Source organism: Salmo trutta, chromosome 28 (genome assembly GCF_901001165.1).
Source record: "Salmo trutta chromosome 28, fSalTru1.1, whole genome shotgun sequence".
NCBI lineage: Eukaryota > Metazoa > Chordata > Actinopteri > Salmoniformes > Salmonidae > Salmo > Salmo trutta.
Window position 1 is genome coordinate 44,028,843 of NC_042984.1, and position 16,800 is coordinate 44,045,642.

At 42.3% G+C, this 16,800-nt stretch overlaps 1 protein-coding gene across 1 annotated transcript in view; it reads right to left on the bottom strand.

Moving 5' to 3' along the window:
• LOC115166312 (dedicator of cytokinesis protein 3-like) overlaps window positions 1–16,800 on the bottom strand; it is a 69,567-nt gene that overhangs the window by 46,455 nt on the left and 6,312 nt on the right. The window contains 5 exon segments of the mRNA XM_029720216.1: window positions 6,777–6,925; window positions 9,331–9,427; window positions 11,937–11,992; window positions 14,346–14,386; window positions 14,570–14,653. Of these exon segments, the coding sequence (XP_029576076.1) occupies window positions 6,777–6,925; window positions 9,331–9,427; window positions 11,937–11,992; window positions 14,346–14,386; window positions 14,570–14,653 (427 nt within the window).

Here is a 16,800-nt window from a genome sequence, read left to right on the forward strand (position 1 = left end):
TCACAGAGTTCAAGCAACAGACACATCTCAACATGAACTGTTCAGAGGAGACATGCATGTGTGTATCAGGCCTTCACGCTCGCATTTCTGCAAAGAAACCACTACTAAAGGACACCAATAAGAATAGACTTGCGTGGGCCAAGAAAAATGAGCAATGGACATTAGACCGGTGGAAATCTGTCCTTTGGACAATGACCCTTACACACATCCAGGCTGGATGTGCTGCATCAGATGAATTGGCTTCCACAACCACCCGACCTCAACCCAACTGAGATGGTTTGCGATGAGTTGGAACGCAGAGTTAAGGAAAAGCAGCCATCAAGTGCTAAGCATATGCGGGAACTCCTAAAAGACTGTTGGAAAAGCATTCCAGATGAAGATGGTTGAGAGAATGCCAAGAGTGTGCAAAGCTGTCATCAAGGCAAAGGGTGGCTACTATGAAGAATTTAAAATATATTTTGATTTGTTTAAACACTTTTTTGGTTACTACATGATTCCATGTGTTATTTCATAGTTTTGATGTCTTCAGCATTATTTTACAATGTAGAAATAGTAAAAATAAAGAAAAACCCTTGAATGAGAACAGTGCCTTGCAAAAAAGTGTTCATCCCCCTTAGCGTTTTTCCTAATTTGTTGCAATACAACCTGTAATTTAAATTGATTTTTATTTGGATTTCATGTAATGGACATATGCAAAATAGTCCAAATTGGTTAAGTGAAATGAAAAAAAAAATGACATGTTTCAAAAAAGTAAAAAAAATAAGAAAAGCAAAGTGGTGTGTGCATATGTATTCACCCCCTTTGCTATGAAGCCCCTAAATAAGATCTGGTGCAACCAATTACCTTCAGAAATCACATAATTAGTTAAATAAAGTCCACCTGTGTGCAATCTAAGTGTCATATGATCTCAGTATATATACACACCTGCTCTGAAAAGCCCCAAAGTCTGCAACACCACTAAGCAAGGGGCACCACCAAGCAAGATGCATCATGAAGACCAATGAGCTCTCCAAACAGGTCAGGGACAAAGTTGTGGAGAAGTACAGATCATGGTTGGGTTATAATAATATATCTAAAAACTGATATCCCACAGTGCACAATTAAATCCATTATTAAAAAAATTGAAAGAATATGGCACCCCAACAAACCTGCCAAGAGAGGGCCGCCTACAAAAACTCACAGACCAGGCAAGGAAGGCATTAATCAGAGAGGCAACAAGAGAGTCCAAAGATAACCCTGAAGGAGCTGCAAATGTCAAAAGTGGAGATTGGAGTATCTGTCCATAGGACCACTTTAAGCCGTACACGCCACAGAGCTGGGCTTTACGGAAGTGGCCAGAAAAAAGCCATTGTTTAAAGAAAAAAAATAAGCAAACACGTTTGGTGTTCGCCAAAAGTCATGTGGGAGACTCCCAAACATATGGAAGAAGGTACTCTGGTCAGATGAGATTAAAATTCAGCTTTTTGGCCATCAAGGAAAATGCTGTCTGGCACAAACACAACACTTCATCACCCCGAGAACACCATCTCCACAGTGAAGTATGGTGGTGGCAGCATCATGCGGAGAGGATGTTTCTCATCGGCAGGGAATGGGAAACTGGTCAGAACGGAAGGCATGATGGATGCCGCTAAATACAGGGAAATTCTTGAGGGAAACATGTTTCAGTCTTCAGAGATTTGAGACTGGGACAGAGGTTCACCAGCAGGACAATGACCCTAAGAATGCTGTACACTTGAAGAACAGGCAAAAATTCCAGTGGTAGATGTGCCAACCTTATAGCGACATACCTCAAGAGACTTGCCGCTGTAATTGCTGCATAAGGTGGCTCTACAAAGTATTGACTTTGGAGGGGTGAATAGTTATGCAAGTTCTCAGTTTTTTTTCTTCTTAACTTGTCTAAAGAAGGCCAGTTTTATTGCTTCTTTAAATCAGCACAACAGTTTTCAGCTGTGCTAACAGAATTGCAAAAGGGTTTTCTAATGATCAATTAGCCTTTTAAAATTATAAACTTGGATTAGCTAACACAACGAGGCCTCTGTACGCCTATATAGATAATTCATTAAAAATCAGCCATTTCCATCTACAATAGTCATTTACAACATCAACAATGCCTACACTGTATTTCTGATTAATTTGATGTTATTTTAATGGACCAAAAAATGTGCTTTTCTTTCAAAAACAAGGAAATGTCTATGTGACCCCAAACTTTTGAACGGTAGTGTGTGTGTGATATATATATATATAAATAATAAATACACACTATATTGTATATAAATATACAGTGCCTTCAGTAAGTATTCACACCCCTTGACATTTTCCACATTTTGATGTGGTACAACCCAGTCACTGCAAAGATACAGGTGTCCTTCCTAACTCAGTTGTCTGAGACGAAGAAGGAAACCGCTCAGAGATTTCTCCATGAGGCCAATCGTGACTAAAACAGTTACAGAGTTTAACGGCTGTGATAAGAGAAAACTGAGGATGGATCAACAACATTGCAGTTAGTCCACAATACTAACATAAATGACAGTGAAAAGAAGGACGCCTGTATAGAATTAAAATATTCCAAAACAAGCATCCTGTTTGCAATAAGGCACTAAAGTAAAACTGCAAAAAATGTGGCAAAGAAATTCACTTTATGTCCTGAATACAAATCATTATGTTTGGGGCAAATCCAACACAACACCTCCCTGAGTACCCCTCATATTTTCAAGCATAGTGGTGGCCGCATCATTTTATGGGTATGCTTGTGATCGTCAAGGACTAGGGAGTTTTTTTAGGATAAATAGAAATATAAGAGAGCTAAGCACAGGCAAAATCCTAGAGGAAAACCTGGTTCAGTCTGCTTTCCAATAGACACTGGAAGACAATTCTCCGTTTAGCAGGACAATAACCTAAAACACAAGACCAAATATACACTGGAGTGCCTTACCAAGATGACATTGAATGTCCCGGAGTGGCCTAGTTATGGGTTTGACTGAAATGGGCTTGAAAATCTATGGCAAGACTTGAAAATGGATGTCTAGCAATGATCAACAACCAACTTGGCAGAGCTGGATGAATCTTTAACAAGTAATAATCAAATATTGTACAATTCAGGTGTGCAAAGCTCTTAGAGGCATACCCAGAAAGACTCACAGCTGTTATCGCTGCCAAAGGTGATTCTAACATGTATTGATTCAAGGGTGTGAATACTAATTGAAATGAGATATCTGTATTTTATTTTCAATTCAATAAATGTGCCAAAACAAAAACATGTTTTCACTTTGTCATTATGGGATATTGTGTGTAAATGGGTGAGGAAAAACAACAATTTAATACATGTTTTATTATTAAGGTTGTAACACAACAAAATGTTGAATAAGTCAAGGGGTATGAATACTTCAGCCACACAGTAAGTCAAAAGTTTGGACACACCTACTCATGCAAGGGTTTTTCTTTATTTTTACTATTTTCTATATTGTAGAATAATAGTAAAGACATCAAAACTATGAAATAACACATATGGAATCATGTAGTGACCAAAAAAAGTGTTAAATCAAAATATATTTTAGATTCTTTAAAGTAGCCACCTGTTGCCCTGATGACAGCTTTGCACACTCTTGGCATTCTCTCAACCAGCTTTACCTCGAATGCTTGAAGGAGTTCCCACATACATCGAGTACTTGTTGGCTGCTTTTCCTTCACTCTGCGGTACAACTCATCCCAAACCATCTCAATTGGGTTGAGGTCGTGTGATTGTGGAGGCCAGATAATCTGATGAAGCACTCCATCACCTCTCCTTCTTGGTCAAATAGTCCTTACACAGCCTGGAGGTGTGTTGGGTCATTGTCCAAAGGACAGATTTCCACCGGTCTAATGTCCACTGCTCGTGTTTCGTGGCCCAAGCAAGTCTTATTGGTGTCCTTTCATAGTGGTTTCTTTGCAGCAATTCAACCATGGAGGCCTGATACACGCAGTCTCCTCTGAACAGTTGATGTTGAGATGTGTCTGTTACTTGAACTCTGTGAAGCACTTATTTGGGCTGCAATCTGAGGTGCAGTTATCTCTAATGAACGCATCCTCTGCAGCAGAGGTAACTCTGGGTCTTCCTTTCCTGTGGCGGTCCTCATGAGAGCCAGTTCAAGATGATAGCGGGATGAACAGGCCATGGCTGAGGTCCTTGATGATGTTCTTGGCCTTCCTGTGACACTGGGTGCTGTAGATGTGCTGTAGGGCAGGCAGTGTGCCCCCGGTGATGTGTTAGACTCCACCCTCTGGAGAGCCCTGCGGTTGCAGACAGTGCAGCCCGACAGGATGCTCTCTATGATGCATCTGTAGAAGTTTGTGAGGGTCTTAGGGGCCAAGCCAAATTTCTCCAGCCTCCTGAGGTTGAAGAGGCGCTGGTGCACCTTCATCACCATGCTGTCTGTGTGAAGGGACCAATTCAGGTTGTCAGTGATATCCACGTAGATGAACTTGGAGCTTTTGACTCTCTCCACTGCAGCCCCATCAATGTGGATCGTGTTTTCTGCCCTCTCCTGTAGTCCACGATCAGCTCCTTCATTTTGTTGACGTTGAGGAAGTGGTTATTTTCCTGGCACCACTCCACCAGGGCTCTCACCTCCTCCTTGTAGGCTGTCTGATCGTTGTTGGTAATCATGCCTACCACGGTTGTGTTGTCAGCAACCTTGATGATTGAGTTGGAGACATGGGTGGCCATGCAGTCATGGGTGAACAGGAAGTACGGGAGGGGGCTGAGCACGCACCCCTATGGTGCCCCCGTGTTGAGGATCAGCATGGCAGAGTGATTGTTGCCTACCTTCATCACTTGGGGTCGTCCCATCAGGAAGTCCAGGACCCAGTTGCACACAGAGGGTTTCAGTCCCAGGGCCCTGAGCTCAGTGATGAGCTTGGGAGGGCACTATCGTGTTGAAGGCTGAGCTGTAGTCGATTAACAACATTCTTACATAGGTATCTCTCTTCTCCAGGTTGGATAGGGCAGTGTGCAGTGCAATGGCAATTGCTTTATCTGTGGATCTGTTGGGGCGATATGCAAATTGTAGTGGGTCTAGGGTGTCGGGTAAGGTGGAGGTGATATAGTCCTTAACTAGCCTCTCAAAGCACTTCATGATTGTTGTTCTGCCCCTGAACAAGGCAGTTAACCCACTGTTCCTAGGCCGTCATTGTAAATAAGAATTTGTTCTTAACTAACTTGCCTAGTTAAATAAAGGTAAAATAAAAAAAATGTAATGACAGGAGTGCTACGGGACAATAGTAATTTAGTTACCTTCAATTTCTTGGGTACAGGAACAATGGTTGACATCTTGAAGCAAGTGGGGACAACAGATGGTGATATGGAGAGATTGAATATTTCTTTCAAAACTCCAGCCAGCTTGTCTGCACTTGCTCTGAGAAGACATCTGGGCCGGTGGCCTTGCGAGGTTTAACACCCTTAAATCACTTACTCACGGAGAATGAGAGCACACAGTCCTCGAAGCAGGCGAAGGTGTTTAGCTCGTCCGGGAACGAGGTGTCGGTGTCCGCAACATGGCTGGCTTTCCCTTTATAATCTGTGATTGTCTGGAGTCCCTGCCACATATGCTGAGTGTACAAAACATTAAAGATACCTGCTCTTTCCATAACAGACTGACCAGGTGAATCCTGGTGACAGCTATGATCCCTTATTGATGTCACTTGTTAAATACACTCCAATCAGTGTAGATGAAGGGGAGGAGACAGGTTAAAGAAGGATTTTTAAGCCTTGTGACAATTGAGACATTGATTGTGTTTGTGTGCCATTCAGAGGGTGAATGGGCAAGACAAAATATTTAAGTGCCTTTGAATGGGGTATGGTAGTAGGTTGCCAGGCACACCAGTTTGTGTTAAGAACTGCAACACTGCTGGGTTTTTCACGTTCAACAGTTTCCCATGTGTGTCAAGAATGGTCTACCACCCAAAAATCCAGCCAACTTGGAAATCCAGCCAACTTGACACCTGTGAGAAGCATTGGAGTCAACATGGGCCAGCATCCCTGTGAAATGCTTTCGACACTTTGCATAGTCCATGCACAGCCGAATTGAGGCTGTTCTGAGGGCAAAAGGGGGGTGTATGACTCAATATTAGGAAGGTGTCCTTAATGTTTCGTACATTCAGTGCAAGTCCCGTTTTGCCTCTGATTGCATTACGGAGGTCGTAGCTGGTCTGTTTGTACACGTCCATGTTCCCAGTCACATTGCCATGGTTAAATGTGGTAATTTGGGCTTTCATTTTTGCATGAATGCTGCCATCTATACAAGTTTTTTGGTTTGGTAAGTATCTAATCGTCACAGTGGGAACAACATTCTCTATGCCCTTCCCGAGTCAGTGTATACATCGATACTATTCTCAGAGGCGACCCGGAATATTTCCCAGTCCGCGTGATCAAAACAATCTTGAAGCATAGATTCCGATTGGTCAGATTAACGTTGAACAATCCTTACCACGGGAGGTGTATTCTGCCTATAGGTGGTGAGGAGCAGAACGGAGGCGGGATCTGATTTGACAGGGAGAGCGAGGGAGGGCCTTGTAATCAAGGTATATTAGTAATAAAAAATGTTAACAAATCCAAGGTGGGTGAATACTTATGATACCCACTGTATAGATTATCTAGGAATCGCTTTGTATAAACAAATCTGCTATATGACCGTGTCAATACATTACATCTACATTATGTTCTGTAGCATGATACAGTATTACAAATGCACACACAAACATGATATGGGCCCTGGCCCATGCGCTACACTACATCAACTCACTCGTTGCCCCAGTCCAGGCGCACGGTTATGTGGCGTTTGATCTCTCTGGTCTGGTCCTGGGCCAGGTGACCCTGGATGAGTTGCCGACGCAGGTCAAAGAGCTCATTCATCACATGACGCAGCTTGTGGAACAGGTCCACCTTGTGCTTCTGTGGGGATCACACACACACACACAACAATATGATCAAAACATACATGTAACATTACACATTGGCTCTTGGACATTCCCACAATACAGTATGTCTATATTGGTCTGGACTCTGACGTTTCTATGTTAGTATCTCCATTCTTATGAGTGTTCCCTGGTCTGCTATGGAAGTAACAGTAAGTCCAGCTCCAGGCACCCTCATGATTCAATCCATGGTTTTAAATAGACTTCCATTATGAAACACACAACTAAGCAACTAGCTGCTGTTAGTGTTCCTCCTGACAGTAGTAGAAGGTCAGGGTTATGAGACTGTAATGAGTGTTATTGAAACACACTAACATGGCTGTGTCATAAAGGAAAATGGGCATTCAGTGAAACCTGTTTCTCTGTTAACCAACAAGGGTCTTTCTTTTCTACTGGAGGCTACATAGTTACCACATGAGTTCCACTGATAGAGTACCAGCACAATTAATTATACAAATAAAAATATAATGTCCTACTCAGTCCTTACAGTGTTTCATCAGCAAAAGTAGTTTCTCCATGATCAAGGACAGCACTTTTAATTGAAGCATTTTATATTCCTCCCATTGGCCTGACAAGCCCACACTACCTCCCAGGTTTGTTTATATAAGTGCAAAGTTTAACCGCATCTACAACGTTCATTTACATTTAATGAGGGTAAACATTCCATGTTCTCAACCTGCTGGTGGCTGTAGGAAAACAACGATTTTACTCAGAGCTGATTAGGCCTCTCGGTCGGCTGTTCTGTGAGGCCTAATTATGTACATTACAACAGATACACACTAATTCAAAGGCCATCGCTCCCTGAGGTACCACCATGCATTCTAATTGCAATATGCCTTGAGCGCAAAACATTAAAGGAAAACAAATAAAATGTAAACATCAGGCCCAGGGGTGTCAAACATATGGCGTGGGGGCCAGATCTGACCCGCGAGGGGGTCTAATCCGGCCCACGAGCTATAAATAATATTCCAAGTATATATATATATACTTGCAAATGACTAAAATCAAATACAAACTGTGTAGAAATGATAATGGACCTACATTATTACAGTTTCTTCACTGTGTCCAGCTCACTAATAATCACTGAAATGAAAGCTAGAAAGTCAAGGAGCATAAAAATTCCAAGAACGATGGATAGAGGACAATTACACACACACACACACACACACACATACATACATACATACACACATATATATATATATATATATATATATACACACACACACACACACACACACACACACACACACACACACACATATATATACATACACACACATATCTCTCTCAATTTTCAGTGCAGCCCTACGGACCTGGAAGAATGAATGCGGCCCCCCGGGGCAAAATGAGTTTGACACCCCTGATTTAGCCAATGATACATCCTGTTTTTATGGATGGTAACCGTGGTGACTGGCTACCACACAGGGGGGCAGAGTGAGCGCCCGAAATGAGTAGTGTTAAATCAGTGGTTCGAATTTGTTGTGCTTGACAGGAAGTTACATCACCACAGTCCTGCCCTAGGCTCCTTGGCTGCTCTGAGCATGAGCAGTCCTCAGTGATAGGTTATGTAAAAAGTCGCTGCCAGCCAAGCTCGACAAAATCTCCCTCCCTCTGCTCAGGTCAAACCTCAGCTACGTATATCCTCCTGACCCCTCCACACTTAGCAAGATTAGGGTTTATTTAGGTCTCCATAAACATTTATACAGTGGGAGGGTGATGATGATAATGCTGCTGGCTGAATGTACAATACTGTATTGAGTTTTAAGGTGACTGTATAATAGCCCATAACATAAACATTATCCTGGGCCAGATCTGTGTTCCTTAGCCATCTCCTCTGACTATCATTGTCATGAATGGCATGCCAATGATAGAAGAGTTGGCTACAGCACAGAGAGATCTGGGACCAGGTTAGGCAAAGAAGCATAGTAATGGCAGAATTACATTCTGTGAAATTGCCTATGATAGCTATCTACTACAACATTATTTATAGACAATTACTATTTTGTGATTTACATAAGATGATGAATAAGATGATGAAGAGTGGAATTACAGCCTATATGACATGCTATGGGGAATCATGGGAAGGGGATGTTTAAACAGCATGTTCAACCCCAATGCTTTTTGCTATCCCCAGTCTTTAGCAAATAGACATGTTTTTTTCAGCTATTGAATGAGGTGAACACTGCATACTGCAGGTAAAAATGTATATCTCATCAAATCTTTTGAGCTAAGTATGTAAAGCAGGGGTGGGTGCAGCTCCTTTCCTCTTTCCCTTTCTGATCAACCACTCTTCTAACCCTGTACGTTGCATTTAAATGGCGTCAGTGTTTTCTCAAAGCTAGACAGAGGTTTCCCAGTGAGAAGTGAGGCGATACCGACCACGTAGAGTTGCTTCCACAGCATGCCCCATTCCTGCAGGGTGGAGGTGGTCTCAGTGATAATAGGGTCTTCCAGAGGCACCACCGTCTCACACAGCCTAGGGTGAGACACACACAGTTATAGAAACAGAGTTAGACACTTGAAAACCTAAAGATTAGACAGAGACAGACATATCTGCCTACAGTACAAATAGAGAAAAACCCTCACAAATGAACAAACCAACACACACACTTAGATCACTGCCCTGTGCTGGCACTGTAATGACATAACTCTTTCATGATGAAAAACTACATTTCACTAAATTGTGAAATTAGGATTATAAAGGATCACTAGAGCAAAACCACAATAGACAATTTATATTTCAGAGTACCAACCATGAGACTAAATGAAAGACAAGACAAAGACCTTAAGCAGGAGAAAAGGAGAAGATAGCCAGGTTATGTTGTGAAATGTGATTCTCTGCACTCTGGCTTTGGATTCCATAATGTTCTACTATGTATTGCTTACATTAAAAGACCCAAATTGTGTCAAGCATTAATTTGTTCTATAGAAAATGTGTCTAGTTAAAAACATAATAAGACAGTCCATCCATTACATAACAAGTCAGAATGATACTCTATAGCTCTGATGCACTGGGAGAACCTGTTGCTGTTTTCACATCATTAACCAGACTAAACTGCAATGCACATTTCCCAAGTTCAACCCTTTGAGCAGCGAAGTGTAATAATGACAATTTCCAAGTGTGCACCTTTAATTGTTTTAAAATCAAATGAGAGCTCTCTGAATGTGTTATAAGTGCACTGGAGGGTGGTGATAACACTATGAACTATCCTCTCAGTCCACACTGTCACTGATCCCTGCCTGCAGATCTAATCTCCATCAACACTGGCTGATAAAGAGCCTCCCTCCCTCCCTTTGTCTTTGCACTGCCCTCTCTCTGCTTCCACTGCCATAAACAGCTTTTGTGCCTTAAACAGCAGCACAACAACTCGGATGACCACTGGTGTCGTGTGTGTCCGTGGGAGAGTAGTGTGTGTGTGTGTGTGTGTGTGAGCATGCTTCACTGGCAGAGCAGAACTAATGCTGTTTAATTATAGATCCTCACAGATCAGTGATGAGGGAAATGAGGCAACAGAAATGGGTGGGACATGCACACACCACCCCATTGTTGATTAATAAATCTTACCCAATGGCAGCTCTACAATATGTTGTGGAAAAGATAGAGCTTCCTTTGGCTTCCATTAACCAGTGATTCTCCACCTTAAATCTGAAACTATTGGCACCCTTGATAAAGCTGAGCAAAAAAGACTGTATAAAATAAATAAACACTTAGCTGTTGTATGCAACAACAAAAAAAGGGAAATTCTATTATACAATTTCTCAGAGGAAGGCTGTTTTAAAAAAAAAAATCTCTAAAAGATAAGGGGTCAATACTATTGTCACCCATGTTTTCAATACTCCAGCACCCTCCCCTTGCGAGGATAACGACACCACGCCTTTTTCAAAAAATATTTCTGAGTTTGGAGAACACATTGGGAGGGATCTTAGACCATTCCTCCATACAGAATCTTTCCAGATCCTTGATACCCTTCGTCTGTACTTACGGACTGCCCCCTTCTATTGAAACCACAGGTTTTCAACAGGGTTTAAGTCCAGAGACTGAGTTAGCCATTGCAAAATGTTGATTTTGTGGTCAATTAACAATTGTTTTGTGAATTCTGATGTGGGCTTGGGGTTATTGTCTATTTGTGAGCAGAGCACCAGTTCCAGTCCAAGTGCCAATACCATTTAGCAAACGGCATCATGAACTTCACCAAGTACCAGAACATTTTAGCCAAAAACCTGGTTGCCTCTGCCAGGAGGCTGAAACTTGGCCGCAAGTGGATCTTCCAGCAAGACTATAACAATAACCCAAGCACACATCAAAATCCAGAAATAAATTGTTAAAAATCAACATTTTGCAATGGCCATCTCAGACTTAAAGTAGGCCTGTGTGGCTCAGTTGGTAGAGCATGGTGTTTGCAACGCCAGGGTTGTGGGTTCGATTCCCACGGGGGACCAGTACGAAAAAAAAATTATAAAATAAAATGTATGAAATGTATGCATTCACTACTGTAAGTCGCTCTGGATAAGAGCGTCTGCTAAATGACTAAAATGTAAAATGTAAACCCCATCGAAAACCTGTTATTTGAATTTAAGAGGGCAGTCCATAAGCTCAGACGAAGGATAACAAGGATGTGGAAAGATTCTGTATGGAGGAATAGTCTAAGATCCCTCCCAATGTGTTCTCCAATCTCATAAAACATTTTAGAAAAAAGGCTCAGCGTCATTATCCTCGCAAGGGGAGGGTGCTGGAGTATTGAACAGAGGGATGCCAATAACTTTGACCCTTATCTTTTTTAGATTCAACAAAATCTCTTTCTCTGAGTAATTGTAGTAAAATAATATAATTTCCCCATTGTTTCTGCATACAATATAGCTCAGTATTTGTATTATTCACTTGATATAGTAGTTTTTGCTCATCATTATCAAGGGTGCCAATCATTTCAAACCTGAATGTATCTCTGACAAACAGGGCTCATGTGATTTAACAGAAAGAGACTCACCCTCTGTTGGTGACTGTGGATTTCTTCAGGTGGACATAGTTGGTTGGGAATATACCCTGATGGATGAAAAGGGCAGAAGTGTAATACAGAAATGTAGCAAGGTGCTGCAACTGAAGACCATAGTCCTGTGCTCTACATGCATGTCAACAGTATGTCACACATGTTGCATGTGTGTGTTCCTGTGTTGTACATGATATGCATTGGTCAACTGTAATGTGGAGCAGTAGTTAGAGGAGCGGAGTATTTGACAGAGAAAAACTACTGTAGCAACAAGCTACTCTTAGATTGTGGCTATTTTAATACTGCTCTAACTCTGACACACACACAAACTGAATATGCAGCAGCTCAACCCCAATCGTCGCTTAGCTGGGAAGGGCATGAGACAGAACAGTGCCAACTGCCACCCTTGCAGTTCCTCTCTCTGGCTCTAATCTGCCAGATGTGATGAATTGGGCACAGTGAGCACAGTTAATTGTGGCGGCTCAGGGAGAGTAGGAGGGCAAGTGAGGGAGCGTGGGAGGAAGAGTACATAAAAATGGAGGCGTATTGGTGGGGGACTGTAACTAGCTGATGAGAGTAGTGAGAGCAGAATGGGCATTAGCATCCCATAAGACCTCTAGCTATCTGCCAGGATTGTGAGGAGTTTTAGTGTGTCTTTCTGGAACAGTATGTTATCTGACAACTCTAATTCTGACTGACCTTTAATTTCAGCTCGACTCAAAAGAATGAGACAGCAGAGGTATTGTCTATCACTGTCATGACATTGAAGAGGAGTAAACCACATACAGATCTGGGACCAGGGCCAGGCTAAGGTATCACAGGTTCTTCACTGGGTTCACAGCTTATTAAGATACTGACTGAGGCCTCCCGAGTGACACAGTGGTCTAAGGCACTGCATCGCAGTGCTGGAGGCGTCACTACAGACCCGGGTTTGATCCCGGGCTGTATCACAACCGGCCGTGATCGGGAGTCCCATAGGGTGGCGCACAATTGGCCCAGCGTCGTCCGGATGAGGGGAGGGTTGGGGGGGGGCTTTACTTGGCTCATTGTGCTCTAGTGAATCCTTGTTGTGGGCCGGGCGCCTGCAGGCTGACCTCGGTCGTCAGGTGAACGGTGTTTACTCCGACACATTAGTGCAGCTGACTTCCGGGTTAAGCAGGCGGGTGTTTAGAGGCGCAGTTTGGCGCGTCATGTTTCAGAGGAAACATGACTCGACCTTCGACTCCCGAGCCCGTTTGGGAGTTGCAACGAAGAGACAAGATCGAAATTGGGGAGAAAAAGGGGGTTTTAAATGTTTTTTATAAAAAGATACTGAGTGATTGGTATCATGTGTCAGACATTTTGATTTGGAACATGAAGCCGGAGAAACAGGTACAGTTATTAACATGGTTTACTGAACAATTGATTGGATCGGAAGTGGATGCGTCTGTAATATATAATAAACGTACTGCAGTGCAGAACATATCGATGGCAGCAGCTATAGTGGAACATTGCCTGGAGGTTCTGTACCTATTTAGTTCAAACATAGTGTACGTACACATCCAACAAACTTCCACAGGTGCAGGCAGGTACTAATAATAGCATAAAAAAATGAAGATGAATACCTGCACACTTAGTAATCGAATCAAAATCGAAAAGAAACCATGTTTGTCGTTTCGTGATGTATTGTTGTATTTCTGTGCATCTTGGCACAGTATAAAAGCTAGGACACATGTTTTTCTTACTGTACCTTTTGAGACCTTGTGTTAATGGAGCTCTACCTGGAGGAGAGGTTTGCCAGTTTACATGGAAATGCATGTCAGAACAGCAGCCTGAGCAGGCTCTCTGGAGGGAATGTACTAGCAGGAGACGCCTGATTGTGGGTGGGTGGATGGGTCGGTGTCTCTCTCTCTCTCTCTCAACACAAATGGTTTCATGCTTTTATCTTATGATGCAAGCTCCAACGTATTCTCCCATTGGAAGCAAGATGAAGTGTACAGTAAACACAGTGCCACATTGTAGGCCTCTGTGTGAGCGGTAAAACACTATTTACCACAGAGGATCCATCAGTATGTATGTGTGGGTGTGGAAGGTGAACTGATCAAATAAATGGTCTAACTCTTATTGTATATGTACCGCTACTCATCCAATACAACACCTCCAGAAATCCAAAGTGTGCATTGCATTCTCTGCCACACAGAGAGGAAAGAAAAATATGGTAGATTGCACCTAACACATACTAATTGCGGTGCCCACACATGCTTACTTTTCTTAGTGTTGTCATGCTGGGGTTGCATGAGGAATCACTTTGCTGTGAATAAATAGCTTCAAACAAACAGTGGCTGATAGCTGTCTGGTCTAACAGGACCACTCTCAATACAAGCAGGGAATGTAAAGTGTGATTCTAAAAGAAAAGGCTGATATGTTTACCTTGATTGAAGGCTTCTTGGTGGAAAACCCTCTGTACCAGCCTAAAGAGAAACCAAAGATTTATAGTCCCTGTTCAGCTGGTTGATATGTCTACACACACACACACACACACACGCACGCACACGCACACGCGCACAAACCACAAAATGCTTTTTTTAGATGAAGGTAAAATGAGTATACTATACAATGTTAGTCTCTATAAACTGTTATTCAGCAGCTCTTACCTTCACTCTTCTCCAGGATCTGCACAGTCTCTCCTATCTCCAGAACCAGGGCCTGACATACTGAGCCCCGGAAGTTACAAATAACTGAGAGAAGAAAAAAAAAATGGTAAACATTGTTAACTTCATGAGGTTATGTCTGTTTCTGTTTTAGCCAATGTGTTTGTTTTTTATGATATTGTTTATTCAGTGAATAGATTACTCAAAGCTCTGCTCATCATTACATCCCTTTCCTGTAAACAGAAACAGTCAAGTACCCAGCCTAAGGATGAGATACTCTGTCCTTGGCTTTATCCTTGTGTTACTTTCCACAAGGTGCATCCCTCCCCATCAGTCATGTTTTCAAACAGCATGTGTTTTGGTTTGTCGCCGAGCTGTTATCACAGCTTTTTTAATAAGCCGTTTCCTGCAAACATCTAAACAAGTTCTCGCAAAGGAGCCCCAGCTCAACCAACTGTAAACAGGCTCCCCTCCCTGAAGTGTGTAGGCATTTTAAAAAGGCAATTGATTCTTAAGCAGTCCTGACTTTAATGCAATGTTAAGTTAAGTCTCCAAAATACAGACCCTACAAACAGCACACACAACACACATTCTGCTGCTAAATAGTAGGGGTAAACGCTCCTGCATCATATCTTTGCATAACTCTTCAATGCTGAACTGAACTGTCTGTTCTCACTGCAGCATAAATTCAACCAATGCCCTTTAAAGTATGCAGAGTACTGCTGGCTGAATCAAATACTGTGACTCAGAGAACATGATTAAGATGCATTAGCGCCATCTTCAGGAGATACTATAGAGTACTACCTTTAATACCTCTTAATGGTACATCATCTTCAGGAGACCCGTACTATAGAGTACTACCTTTAATACCTCTTAATGGTGCATCAGTCGAGTAGCAGAGTAACTTAACAGCAGAACAGAGATGTAATGTCTACAGGCCTCAGTACAAGGCAAACTTGTTTGGCGACGACAGGGCTCCATTCACGATTCCAAAACCCACAAATGGTGGCCCTTGGAGGAGAGTTCTGTGTGAGTCATTATGCTAATGACCCAGTCAGGGGACCCAATGAGCGGGGGGGAGGGGAGAAGGGAGAGGCCAGAGCACTTGTTCGGTTTGTGGGAAACGAGCACTTAGTTCCTCTGCTACGGTAGCTATGGCAACAGATCATCTATAAAACTGTAGGGCTTTCTTCACTGTATAACTGCTGCAGGGATCTGGGCATTTTAAAATGGCAGGAATATAGATGTGTTGCTGCTGCGCACAGGGTCCAAATAACAAGCACAGGGCATAGATCAGATGGAGAGATAATCTGAACATATAACCATCTAAGTGACAAGAGAGAAAGACTTGAAGAGGGATCTTCTTGTCACCTTCTCTAACTCTGCTTCAGATCTATTACCAACATGGCCTAAACATTCTCTACTTGAAAGTCCTCGTCTTTTAATGTCCCCTAGTTCACTTAAGTTGCTTAATTACACTGGAACCATTATGAGACCCTCAGCAGAGTGCCCATGTCAGAACAAGATGGGACTGTTACACTAGGTTCTATTTCACAGGCTCTGTTGACACTGCTCTTTACTTGGATTTGAAGATTTCCCTTGCTGAAATCTTGATCCATGTTTCATCTCCAATTACATCACTATTTCCCATATTGTGCCACAAAAGTAATGCACAATATAGGGAATTGGGTGTCATTTGAGACGCAAACCCAGAAACAAACAAACAAATCTGCATTACTAAAAAGTGTTGAACTCACTTCCTTTTCCATCTATCCATCTTTCTCTCATAGGCCTACTGGGGTGGTGCCCATCACGACCCCAACAGTACAGTTACTGTACACAGCAATGCAGCAATACAGGGAGTGAACAACAACAGTTGAGTTCAGCCAGAGTTCAGATACAAACTGAAAATGTTGATGTGTGAGTAAAGATACATTAGAGTGTGTGATAAATTAGACTTGGCAGAAGCATTTTCACAATCTTAATCAACAACTGGTGTGAGTAAAATAATAACCAACAGTAATGGCTGTGCTCACTCATCGGAAAACAAACCAAGACAAAAATGTACAGTAAAAGTAGTGAAGTGAGAGTAATATCTAAATGGGCAAAAGGAAAATTGTATGAACTACGTTAGAGTATTAGGTTGCATGAAGTGCCACGGTTGCTGATTTGCAACAAACTGATGTTAGTTGATGAGCCTGCTTACGATAGCAATGAAGTCTGAATATGGCATA